This window comes from Macrotis lagotis, chromosome X, assembly GCF_037893015.1.
Source record: "Macrotis lagotis isolate mMagLag1 chromosome X, bilby.v1.9.chrom.fasta, whole genome shotgun sequence".
Classification (NCBI taxonomy): Eukaryota; Metazoa; Chordata; class Mammalia; order Peramelemorphia; family Peramelidae; genus Macrotis; species Macrotis lagotis.
In genome coordinates this window covers 422766775-422780890 of record NC_133666.1, presented here as the reverse complement: position 1 = coordinate 422780890, position 14116 = coordinate 422766775, and the positions used below count along the sequence as shown (strand labels likewise).

The following is a 14116-nucleotide window of genomic DNA, read 5'->3' as shown; positions in this document are numbered from 1 at the left end:
ATGAAAACATACTTTAACTAAATTAACAAATAAGGGAATAGAAATAAAAACTCTAATGTAAAGTAAATGATCAAAGATGACAAAATGGGATAACAGTCTATTTTTGAAGCATTATAGGAAAACAGGCACTTGATGGAACTGCAAAGTGACCCAGTGGCTCTATATATGACTTGATATTGTTCTTGAAAAGTAACTAACTTGTCCATGCCCTTTCTATTATCATTGTTACACAAAGCCATAATGCCTCAAAGAGGTTAAAGATGCAAATATGCATATATATATATATATATATGTTGAATATATTCATAGAAGTTCTCTTCAAGCTAACAGAGAACTATATTTTTATTTAATTTTATTTTACCCAGGTAAATGGGAAAACAAATTTCAGCATTCACTTTTAAAATCTTGAGTTCTGAATTCTCTCCCTTCCTCCCACCCCAATCCCCTTCATTAAGAAAACAAGTTATTTGATATAGGTTAAAATATATAGTCATGAAGGGCAACTAGGTGACACAGTGAATAAGACACTGGCCTTGGAGTCAGGAGGATGGGAGAGTTTAAATCCAGCCTTAGACACTCAATTCTTATTAGATTAACTAGAGTTAAATGACCTTGGGTTAGTCACTTAACTCTCATTTCCCTGCATTCAGGGCTATCTCCAGCTGTCCAGATTCACATCCAGCCACTGGACCTAGATGACTCTGGAGGAGGTGAGGCTGGTGACTTAGTACAGCGCCCCCTCATTCAAATCTAATTTACCTCCCCTGATGCCATGGTCTTCTTTGAGAGTGAAAGGACAAAATAGTATTATGGTGCTAAAAAATATAACCCCAATAGTCATATTGTTAAAGTAAACATACCACCCCGCAAAAAGCAACTCTAAGGAAAAATAAAGTTTAAAAAGTATACTTCAGTCTGTATTCAGACACCATCAGCTCTGTCTTTGGGATGAATAGCATTGTTCATCCTATGTCTTTCAGGGTTGACTTTGATCATTGCATTGCTGAGAAAAGCTAAGTCATTCACAGCTAATCATCCTATGCCATTTTTGTTACTTTGCATTGTAATGGAAAAAGTTACATGTTGTACAGACTTTTAATTTAATCAATTTGAAACTGTCTCATAATGACATGTGTTCTCTCTTTAAAGTCTTTTAATAAGAATTTTAATGATTAAAATACTTATAACTCAAGATTATATATACACTTACAAATGTGTGAAGCATCAGCATAGGTAAAAGAGAGATAAGAGATAAAAGAGAAAGAATTGTCTCCCAACTGAGGAGGTTCCAACAAACCTGGAAATCTGGTTGGGGAAGTCCCAAGACTTCATGACTCAGTTTCCAGAGTCTCAATTGAGAAAGTCCCTTTGGAAGGGCATCTTCTCCGAAAGGATGGACTTCCAAAGCCCACTTTCCCAAATAAGACCTTTATAATGTTCACACAAAAGTGGCACAGATGCAAGGGTTTACAGGCTCTCGACTGAACTCAATGATCTATAAGTTGGGGCCAAAGCTCCCTCAGATTCTGAGTACAATTGCTCTCTTCACAGTCGGGGACAAGCAGAGTCCCCAAGTGTGGACCCCAAAACATGTTCACTAAGAATGTTCCCCAGAACTCCCCCAAGAACATGTCTTGATCAATCATGCCCTGTTCGGTGTGCTCGGGAAATTCCTTCTCCTTGGACCAAGATGGCTCATAGGGAAGATCACAATTTAACCTTTCACCCTTCATGTACATAGTACATATCAGCTGCTCATGTAAGCTTTTTTTTTAATTGAGAGCATACTATTCATCATTGCTTATAACAGAATAGCATTTCATCTTAATCACATACCACAACTTGTTCAGTTATTCCCCAACTGATGGGCACCCCTCAATTACAGTTCCTTGCCACCAGAAAAGAATTATTATAAATATTTTTATACATTTAGATCCTTTTCCTTCCTGTTTTTCATTTCTTCTGGAATATAGGCCTGGCAATGGCATTTCTAGGTCAAAGGATAGGCCAAGTTTTATAGTCCTTTGGGCATAATTCCAAATTGCTTTATAGAATTGAATCCTTTCACAACTCCTCCAACAATGCATTAATGTCTTTTTTTCCTATTATCTCCTCCATTTGTCATTTTCTTGTTCTGTCCTATTAGCTAATCCAATAGATATAAAGTAATACTTCTGAATTATTCCAGCCCTCATTTCTCCTATTAATAGTGAGTTAAGATTTTTTTAAGGAATGATCTAAAGATTGGTATCATCATCTGAAAGTTGTCCATATCTTTTGATCATTTATCAATTGGGGAATGACTCTTTTTTTATAAATTTCAACAAAGAACTATAAAAAAAATTGGACACCCTTTGAGAAATACCTGGAAAAGTTGTTATAAAAATGTAATATCACATTATTTTCTAGTATGCTAAGATAAAATTAAGAATTTAGAGAAGCATAAAAATATTTATATACATATTACAAATATAAATATATATACATTAAAAATACATAAATATATACTGATAGGGTGAAGTAGGCATGAAGCATGAGAAATATAAACATACTGACTAAAACAACATAAATGAAGCAGTTAAAGTTAAAGTTAAAAACTTTGAGAAAAGAAGAGTGGTGAAGGGAGCTTATTCTTTAATCTCCCTTTCTTCATGTGCCTACAACTCATGTCAAATAATTTATCATTTAATTATCATATGTCTTCAGTGTGTGCTTATCAGTTATGTATTTTAGCTTTGTTTTCCCAACTGGAACCTAAGACTCTTGGCATAAGGATCTCATATCTTACCCTTCTATTTTCCTCAGAGCATCTCCGGTAGAGTATATGTATGTATGTATGTATGTATGTATGTATGTATGTATATATATATATATATATATAATTTAAACATTAAATAATTGTTGATTAATATATGAGTTAAGATTGCATCAAGAGAGTATATAATTTCAATCGAGTGAAAAATCAAGAGATGAAAAGATTCATCTTGGTCTGTTATGTGTAATAATTTTGGGAATGGGCAATTTGTAAAAGTGGAAAAGCCAAATAGGAAATTGATGATATGATTTATATAAAAATGATGAGAATGATGATTGTAGGAAGATAAGAAAGAGGGTTCAGTGGAAGAAGTTTCAAATTAGAAGTCCGAGGAATTGGGTTTGGTCTTGATTTTGCTACTTAACTATGTAACTTTGAACATTTAACTATGTAACATTTAAACCCTCTAGGTCTCAGCTTCCACATTTGTAAAAGAAGGGAGTTGGACTAGGTGGCCTCTGAGGTCATTTTCCAAACATCCATGTCTGTGATCCTAGGAATGAAAATAAAGGTCAAAGAAAAAATGGAATTTTTAAACTTATGTCAACAGGGGACCAGGATAAATGCTTAAAGGAGAATCACAAGTCAGGGAGGTAAAATAATATGGAAGATAGTGCATCATTAGCAGTTAAAGAAAAATCCAGAAGAGTAGGCAGTTCATGATGGAAAGTCCAGACTTGAAGATGTTGAGTATTTAGTTAAGAGTAACTAAATAATGGAATGGACAGATTGCAGGGGTTGGAGCAAAAATGATCCGAGTTTGAATTCAGCTTCAGATTCTTAATGTGTGAGTCTGGGAAAGTCATTTAATCTCTCTCTCTCTCTCTCTCTCTCTCTCTCTCTCTCTCTAAGTTTCTACTTTCTAAGTTTCCTGTAAAGATTTAGTGAGATTAGAGAAATGAAAATTAAACAACCTTACCTCATACCTCTCAGATTGACCAAGATGAGAAAAAGGGAAAATGATCAATGTTGGAAAGGTTATGGGAGGATTGGGACATTGATGCATTGCTGGTGGAGTTGTGAACAGATCCAACCATTCTGGAGAGCAATATGGAACTTGGCCCAAAGAGCACTAAAAATATTCATACCAGTTCAGACCAATTCCAATTCTAGGTCGATATTCAGAAGAAATCATAAAAAGTGGGAAAAGTCTCACATGTTCCAAAATATTCATAGCAGCTCTTTTCTAGTGGCAAAGAATTGGAAATTGAGGGAATGTTCATCAATTGGGGAATGACTAAACAAGTTATAGTACATGTATTCTATGGAATATTATTGTTTTATAAGAAGCCATAAATGGTCGGACTCTAGAGAAGCATGGAATGACTTACAGGATTTGATGCTGAGCAAACGGAGCAGAACCAAGGGAACACTATACACATTAACAATAACATTGTGAGATGATCAACTTTGATTGTAACAGCTCCTCTCAACACTTCAGAGAGCCTAGGACAACTAACTGTATTAGACTAACTATGGATGATGTTATCCCCATCCAGAGTAAGACAAACCAAACAAAAACAAAATAGATAGAAAACAACTCTTCAGAAAATGATGTTTATAAAAATTATCCCTTATCCTCTAATCCCAATTCCTCGTACCAAAAATGATTGTAAACATGTTTATCAAAAATATGTATATACAATGCTAACCTGACTGCTCACTGCTGAGGGGAGGGGGGGTGGGAAGGGAGAGTGGAAAGAAATTTTGTAACTTAAAAATGGACATGTGCATATGGATGAAAAAAAAATAAATAATATTAAATGAGATAATATTTGAAAAGGGTTAAGCACTTAATAAATCTTCCCTTAATAGATTCTTTTCACCCTTTTTCTTTCCCTTTCTCAATCTCTCTTTCCTTCCTTTTACCCTTTCCCTTTCTTCTTATTCTTCCCTTCCATTTGTTTCCTTTCCTTTCCCATTTATTTTCCTCCTTGTGTCCAAGTTACCTTCAGCTCTATACCTGTAAGATGATGAAGTAGACCAGGTCAACTCTAAATCTTTTCCTTTCAGGCTCCAATAAAGCACTATTTCTGCCAGTCTTTGGTTAGCTAAAGGTGGAGGAAGATTATAACTAAACACTATTAAAAAGTACCTCCATATATAAACATTCCAAAAGCATTAGCCTCAGTTCTGAAGGGACATAATTGTACTGCTAAAGTCAGTTGGATGAGAAAGTTTATGTGTGCTGTTACTTTGAGAAAATTCTACATTAAATTTAAACATTTGCTTGGATAAAATTAGTCATGTAATTTCTCAGCTTGGAATGTTTTAATTCCCTCAAGAGTAGCAAAGTCGTTCTTCCCATTTTATGATTAAATTGGTTAAAAAACAACAACAAGCTGTTGACGTAGGTAGTGATGCTTTTCTGAACTCATAAAAGTCAAAACAGCTTTCATTTCAAGGAAGAAAATTTTGGCAAGCATTAAATGCACAATAATGCTTGTGTTTTGAAAATAGGAATTAAAAGAGGTCTTTGAAGAATAAAGAAATTGCTTAGATGCACATTTATTCCAGAATCCTGACTAGTTCAGTGAAGAAATATTTCTAGTGTCCTCAGACAAATAGAAAAGCTATTTTCTAAAAGTTTATTAACTACATGTTTACCTGGTGACTGGTGGTAAACTTTTTAAAGAAATTCAGTACAGAGATTTTAATGAAACAATTCAGTATGAAAAATTTGTCTTTATCTTCAAAGAGAAGAAATTAAAACATCTACTCTTCATTACCAATTAATTTCTCTCCTTTCAGTTCTTTATCTCTGTGTTAAACTGCTCTCCACATATTAGATACTTCTAAATACTTCATTAAATCATTTTCCTGACAATGTTTTACAACTAGAGTCACTGAACCTCTTAAGACATGGCATTGAATTCTTCCTTTGCCTCCCACAAGGCACTTTTAAATCACTTCATTTCAGGGAGTCAAAAGAGATTTCCTTCTCTCTACTTCTGTTCCAACATCTTTTTCTGGCATCCAGTTATCTAAAAGAACACCCCATCCCTTCTCTTTGATCAACACACACCCTAACTATGCTTCTATTTATGATTGTATATAAATTTACACATAATTCTATTCTGTGTCACTATCACCATCTGTCTAAGGTTTTTAAAGGGATGTAGATCTCAATCATAGTAGAATAGCTGTATCTATAAAATCTCTAGAGTGAACCATTCTGGAATTTAAGCAGTCTTGAAGATACATGAGAGGAATTAACCAAAATCCTGCTCTGCAATTCTCATCTATTCCTATGCTGCAATTTCCTTTCTTTCCTCTTCTTCCCTTCCCACTATAATGATAAGGAGAGAGAGAGAGAGAGAGAGAGAGAGAGAGAGAGAGAGAGAGAGAGAGAGAGAGAGAGAGAGAGAGAGAGAGGAAAAGACAGAGAAACAGAGAAGGGAGAGAGAATAGAAAAGAGAATTGACCATTTATTTACAGGTATAGTGAGAAATTTAAGTTAGTATTCAATTTGTTAGAAAATTACATAAATTCAGAGGAAGAAAAATAAAACAAAACAAAAGAAAAACCAGTCCTTTAGAATCTGATGACACTTTATAAAAAATATCTCTTAAGTATCTCTTTCCCTTAATCCTAATTCTTCTATTTTGTATAAACATGTTTATAATATTAGTCATTTTCAGTATGAAGAATTAGGATTAAGGGAAAGAGATACTTAAGAGATATTTTTTATAGTATCCTAATTCTTCAGGGAAAGAGATACTATAAAAAATATCTCTTAAGTATCTCTTTCCCTTAATCCTAATTCTTCATACTGAAAATGACTAATATTATAAACATGTTTATACAAAATAGGTATGTACAATGCTAACCTGACTGTTTGCCACTGAGGGGAAGGGGAAGGGAGGGTAGAAAGAACTTTTGTAACTTAAAAATATACATGTGCATATGGATGAAAATAAATTTTAAAAAATAAAACAAAAAACAAAAAAGAAAATTAAATAAAACAAATAATTGGCATCTATCTATAAAACATTTTTCAGGTTTACAAAATCCTTTACAAATGTTACTTCATCGGAGTCTTATGACAACCCCATGTGGAAGGCACCAAACTTATTATTTCCATTTTACAGGGAGTGAAACTGAACTAAAGAGGCATTAAACATCTTGTCAATAGTTACATAACTTGTGTCAGAGCTAGGATGCAAACCCAAATTTTGCTGACTTCAAATCCAGCCCTATTCATTGAGCAATATCCTTGCCACTAAAAAGCTTTCTTTTCTCAGATTCATATAATAATCTGACCAGAAATTTGTTATTTACCACTTAGGGGAAAACTTTTGGTGTGTTGAAAGGTGACAGCCTTATTTCTTTTCTCTAGAAACCAAGAACAACTTACAGACATATTGCAAGGTCCATTCATGTCTGGATGTTGGTTGATTATTTCAGTAATTTCACATTGTATATAATATTATATTTACCATGTGCAAACCCTAGAGAACCTGTGAAATAGTACAAGTATTATTATCCCAATATTACAGATTAGGAAGTTGACATTTTGAGAGTGACAAGAGCACTTAAAAAGAGAATAAGCCAATGGCTCCTCTATATGAGGAGACTCATTGATTTAGGACTGGAAGGGACTTTTGAGATTATCTCCCTCAGATGAGAAAGCTGAGTCCCATAGAGATTAAATGACTTGTTCCTCTGTCCTTTCCACTGTACCTTGCTAACACTTATATGTTAACTTTTTCATAAGTTAACCAGTTTCTTAGAGTCTGAGGGGGTATCCAAACCGGGTTATCCTGATTCTAGAACTCCATCCCTAACACCATAACTTCTTATCCACATGGAAGTTATTGATTTAATACCTACAATGTGAAATGTTAAGATGTGATAAATCCTCAGGATTCAGGAGACATAATGAAAACCTGGAATGAGTTATTTATGGGAACAATGAAATTGCTAAGTTCAGTAGGGTAGCAAGGTATTTCAATGCAGACAGCAATGGACTTGGAGTCAAGAAGACTCATTTTCATGAATTGAAATCCAGACTCAAGTTGTTTACTAGCTATGATATTATAGGAAAATCCCCATATGTAAATTGAACTGGAAAAGGAAATGGCAATATCTCTGTCAAGAAAATTTCAATTAGGGTCACATTGATGAAACTATAGCAATTTGTGGAAATAAGATTATAGTTCATATAATTTTTTTAATTGACAGTTATGTCTCATAGTGGATCCCCAGATACAATAATATTAGTATTTAAAGGAATAGATCTATAAAAAAGAGGTAAGTTTATGGGGGATGGATTTCATGAGGTACAACAAGCAGATAGGAATGTTAACTCAGAGACTTCTAACCTGATCATTATAGAACTCTCTGAACTGGACTGAAGATCCTGATGGAAATCTGTCATAGGTCAGAGTAGTTTACAGTATCTTTAAGCCTATCATCCTCAACTTACTATCAGGAGCTTCTTTCTAGGGAATTTGGAAATCATCTCAAATGTAAACCAAAGGGTTTACATTTGAGAAAGAGACTCAGCAACTTGACCAAGGTCACACAGGGAGAAGTGACAAAGGCCAGACTTGAATTCCAGTCTGCCCTTTTACTTCAAGTTCAGCTGCTTGAGTTGGGTCCCCTGGAAAATGAACTAGTAAATTTCAGGGTGCTAAGTTCTCAGTCCCAGAATGCTTTAGTAATTCAAGGAAAATTCTAATACTAATGATATTTATCGAGAGGATGATCTAAAATATAGGAGCAATTAAAAAGTTTCATACTGATCATACAAAACTTACAAGTAAAAAAAAAGTAAAAGAAAGGAACAGAAGAGGAACAAAAAGTCAAGAATAGCAAGGGCATTAATGAAAAAATTAATTTACATATAAAGACATTCATTTTTTGTAAAGTTTTGAGTTTCCTGTTCTTCTCCTTACCTTCCTCCCCTCCCCTATTTCAAGTGATCCTGAAATAGATTATACAAGTTAAGTATATTTCCACATTCATCATGTTATGAAAGAAGAATCAATACAACAGGGAAAAACTATGAGAAAATAAAAATGATATTTAAAAAAATGAAAATTCACAACTGTACAGACAATACATTCCCTCCAATATTTACCAATTTCCTTTTCTGTCAGATTAGCCAATAAGTGTGAACTGATACATCAGAACTGTTTTAATTGATATTCCTCTAATCAATGGTGATTAAGAGTATTTTATCATATGGCATTATATAGTTTTAATTTCTTCATCTGGAAACTGCCTGTTCATATCCTTCGACCATTTATCAATTTATTCTAAATTTTGGAGAAATGAGACTTTTACCAAAGATAATGGCTATAAAATTGTTTCCCAGCTTTCAACTTTCCTTCTAGTCTTGGTTGTCTTGGTTTTGTTTGTGCAAAACCTTTTTAAATTTAATATAATACAAATTATCCACTTTGCTTTCTATACAGTTCTCTGTCACACCTTTGGACAAAAATTCTTCTTTCCATAGATCTGACAGATAAATTATTTAAAACTGTCAGATAAACTATTCCTTTTTCTAACTATTAACTTATGGCATCTCCCTTTATGCCTAAAGCATGTACTCATTTCATTCTTATTTTGGTAAAGAATATGAAATGTTGGTCTATGCCTACTTTATGTCATATTATTTTTCAGTTTTCCCCAGCAGTTTTTTGTGAAAAAGTGACTTCATATCACTAAAATTTGGACTCTGAGTTTCATCAAACAGTAAATTACCACAGAAACTTAACATTTTTGTACCTAATCTATTCCACCGATTCACCACTCTATTTCTTAACCAGTTTAAAATAGTTAAGATGATTGTGATTTTATAATAGATTCTGTATACCTAGGCCACCTTCCTTTGCATTTTTTTCATTAATGCCCTTGGATTTTTTGTCATTTTGTTTCCTTCCTCTTACTGCTTTTTTTTTAGTTTGCAAGTTTTATATAATCCATTTTGAAACTTTTTAATTGCTTCTATACCTTAGATCATCCTCTGGATAAATATTATTAGTTCTTGAATTTTTCTTGAATGACCAAAGCATTTTGGACATGTCCTGAGACACATATGTCATCACTTTTTTTGTGCCATTTAGATGATCTGGTATAACTTGAAGGATGCTGTGCTTTGGAATAGATTTTCTTGTGTGCCTATGAGTTGTGGCATAAAAACATCCAATTTACTTTTACCTCAAGTAAAATCTTTCTGTATTTTCTTTTTTCCCCATGCAGATTTTGTCAAGCATATTTGCTCTACAGAAGGTTGGAAAGAACCAAGCCAGAGGGAGTTCCAGAAAATTTTCACTGCAAAGATACAAAGTGCCCAGTATTATCTAAAAGGAAGCACAGAGAAAAAATGAAGATGTACCCTTCTTTCTTCTTAACATTTTACTCTGTAATACTTTTGCCCAAAGGAAAGTTAGATAATTAAAGGAACGTTCCCAGCTGTAATTTCGTACTGTGCAAGGAGAAAAAACAAAATGCATTATCCTTCAAATATCCTATAAAATAATCCACAATGGAAAAGCATATCCCAAGTCTTATCCTCCTGAGCTATCCATATTATCTTATAATATCCTTGATATCCTTCAACCAGACAATGTGGTTGAGTATCTAGGAGAAATGGCCTTGGAAGTTAGGAAGACCTGAGTTCAAGTTCTTCCTCTGAAACATCCCAGTTAAATGACTGTGGGCAAGTCTTCAAAGGCAGCTTTCTAAGGTGTACCCAGTGCTCTGTCCTGATACCTCTTCTCCTCTCTCTCTTCACTATCTCACTTGATGCTCTCATCAGCTCCCATGGAGTCAGTGATCATTTCTGTGTAGCTTATTCTTAGATTGACTTATCTAGTCAGAAACTTCAACTGTGATCTTGCATCTTCAACTGTCCATTTTAGGTCTCAAAATAAACGCCACATATATGTTGTAAACTAGATATATCATTTTCATCCTTAATTTCCCTCTAACTGGCAAGGGAACCACTATCCTTACAGCCCACCCAGGCTCACAACTTTGGTGTTATCTTCAACTCATCAAAATCTTTCACCTCTCATATGTAATCTGTTGCCAAGTTCTATTGTTTCTACCCTCAAAACATTTATATATACCCCATACCCTTCTCTTTTCTGATACTGTGGCCACTCTGGAATAAGCCTTCATCACTGTCCACCTGGACTATTGCAATTGCATGCTGGTTTGTCTCCCTGTCTCAAATGTCCTTTCTCCATTCACCTGGTCCAAATATGTCACAAACCCTTAAGCTCCAGTGGTTTTCTATTCCCTCCAATATCATTTATGAAATCCTCTTGCTTGATATTGAAAGACCTCCATGATCTTTCCAGTACATTCCTCCATATACTCAATGATCCAGCAACAACAGGCTTCCCCACTATATATACTTTGAACAAGAAACTCCATTTCCAGTTTAGGACATTTTCATTCGCAGTCAGCCAATCTTGGAATTTCCTCCCTACCTCTTCTCTAATCCCTGTATCTTTGGCTTCTTTCAAGTATTAGATGAAATCCTACCTTCTACAAGATATCTTTCCAATCTCCCTAAATTCTCATGTTTCCCCCATGTTTCTTTATCTCCATTTTATCTTATTTTTATATTGCCTCCTCATTAGACTGTGACCTCCTTGAAAGCACTTTAGCACATTTGTGGAGGGAGTTTCCTCACTAGAGATCTCCCAGTATAGATCACAAATGAAAAAATAGAAAGTACAATAACAACAGGCACCCTAACTCCACAGTAACGCTATAAAATCATGTTTTCCCTTCATTGTCAGACACAGAAAATGATGTAGATTAGTTTAAAATACTATAAAGTTAACCTCACCCTCAGTATCAATCCCAGTTGTTCCTCTCTTTAAAATGAAACATTCCAATGGAATATCTTGTTCTTGTAGCATTTTTTTACCCAAGTTTGTATTTTCACAGGAAAAATCAACATTAAGCTAAATATACTTATATCAATTTTAAGGTTCATGAAATGAATTTCAAAAAATTATACTCTATAGATAAAAGCCATTCACATTCATACGATTTAGGCATCAATGTTTTTCATATTCAGTCCTCAGTGGCAAGAGACATTTTTTCCAAGATCATTGCCACTAGCAAGATCATCATTACTTGTATATCAATCTCTTTATTTAATAAAATGTACTCAAAATGAAGCATTTTATATATCATACATTCCAAGTGTTTTCATTTTCTTCTGAGAAGTCAAGGTCTAGGCTGCAACAATGAACATTCTTGTTTGAATCAAGAGAACTTCTCATCTATCCACACTCCTCTGTAATTGTATATTTCTAGCTTTCCATTCACTTCCATTATTCAACTTCTATCAAAGTCTCATCCACTTTCCCTAAGCAACTGTGACAAAGGGGTGGTAGTTTGGCATGTTCTAAGAGTTGCTTTTCTATCAAATGTGATACTATTTCCTTAGTTAAGTGAACACTTGTCAAAATTTTTTTCTGTACTAAATGTCAACTGGCTTAAGTTTTAGGAAGTTTCCTAGTCATACAGATTGTAACATTTGCCTCTTTATAAATTAGTATCTTTCTCTGTATTCATTAGAGATTTTTAATGAAAGGAAATCTTCCTAAGTCCTTTTAACAAATATAGTCTATCATTTTGATCATTTTGAAAAAGAGGTTCTATTAAGGGCCTATTTGAAACTGTAAAATGCACTCTATATTTAAATGTTTCATTATGAGTTGGGATGGTAAGAACTAAAGAGAGTAGTGGAAAATTACATAGGAAAAAATATTCATTCTCTCCCTTTTTGTTTTCCATCATGTTTTGTTTTGTTGTTAAAAAAAAATATTCAGGAAATGAATGTATTTCCTGTATTTTTAAATGTCATTTTTAATTTGCAATTCAGAATATGTTGTCCAAGATAAATGATAGATAGTAGAGTGATTAAGATAAGGGCAGTTAGGTAGCAAATGAAAGTGGATTGATTATTGAATTGGGAGTCAGGAAATTTCATTTTCTGGAATTCAAATCTGTCCTCAGATACTTCCTAGCTATGTGACCCTAGGCATGTCACTTGACCCTGTTTGCCTCAGTTTTCTCATTTGTAAAATCAACTTGAGAAGGAAATGGAAAATCACTCTAGTATCTTTGCCAAGAACATCCCAAATGGGATCTCAAAGAGTCAGAAATGATGGAAAAGGAAAAAAAAAAGCTGAAAACATGATTCTTCATTCTTCAGCTCTGGCATTGCTATTTGTGAATAATTTCACTTGTTTCTTCATATTTCTTTGTGTTCCTCTTAATTTTTGGACTAAATGTCATTAAATCCTCCCTACAACCTAGGAAAAAGTTAATAATAACAAATAAAGAAGAAGAATAATGATATGGAATCAGAGGGAATGAAAAAAGAAAAATGAGTTACCTTTGGTTTGGTCTTTGCCTCTGCTGCACCAAAACATTATACTCTTAAGGTAATGTTGTTAAAGAGATAAAAATAGGGGTCACTAAACTATACTTAAAGATCTCTATTGGACTGCAGGTTGCCTTAGAAAACCACCCAGGTTTATATATTTCTTTGTTCCTAACATATCAAAAGATTGATATCAGATAATCTTCTTTTCAGCCTTGCTCCAGAGCATTGTAGGTGAAATGTGGCCAGCAACAGTATTTCAGACACCTCTGCCCCAAGGCACAAGGATCTTGTTATATGTGACTTCTAAGCCTAAAGGTCTTAATTTGTTATTTCTCTCTATTTGATATTGTTCAATTTTTTTAGTCTTTTTTAACTTATAAAATATGAATTAACTTTCACAATTTATAGAAAGTTTCAACTCAAAACATTTATTGTTGTTATCATACCCAACTTCATGAACCCATTTGGGGGTTTTCTTGGGCAAAAAATTGGAGTGGTTTGTCACTTCCTTTTCTAGTTCATTTTACAGATGAGGAAACTGAGGTAAACAGGGTCGGGTGACTTGCCCAGGGTCACACACAAGTTGTAAGTGTTTGAAGTTAGAATTTATGAGTTTGCTTGCCTTCAGGCCTGACACTCCATTCACTGTGCCACTAGCTCTAGTTCTGAACTAGGGGCTTAAAAACTTAGCTAATCATAATATAGCTAGCCTTTATAGTGGGCTTTAAGGTTTTCAGAGAAACAAATATTATCTCATTTGATTCAACAACCCAGGGAGGCAGGTGCTACTATTTCCATTTTACAAATGAGGAAACTCAAGATGACAGAGGTCAAGTGACTTGCCCAGATCACCTAGCTAGTAAGTCTGAGGTATTCAAGCTCAGGTCTTTCTTGCTGTCTATTATATCTTCTAGCCTCCAAAACCAAAACAAAGA

General features: G+C 34.0%; 1 protein-coding gene across 2 annotated transcripts in view; it reads left to right on the top strand.

Moving 5' to 3' along the window:
- Window positions 1-10243, top strand: part of LOC141498451 (uncharacterized) — a 167329-nt gene extending 157086 nt beyond the window's left edge. For both annotated transcript variants that reach the window (XM_074201645.1, XM_074201646.1), the window contains one exon: window positions 10025-10243. In XM_074201645.1, the coding sequence (XP_074057746.1) occupies window positions 10025-10152 (128 nt within the window). In that variant the 3' untranslated portion in view covers window positions 10153-10243. The remainder of the gene's footprint in view (window positions 1-10024) is intronic.
- The last annotated feature ends 3873 nt before the right edge of the window (window positions 10244-14116 follow it).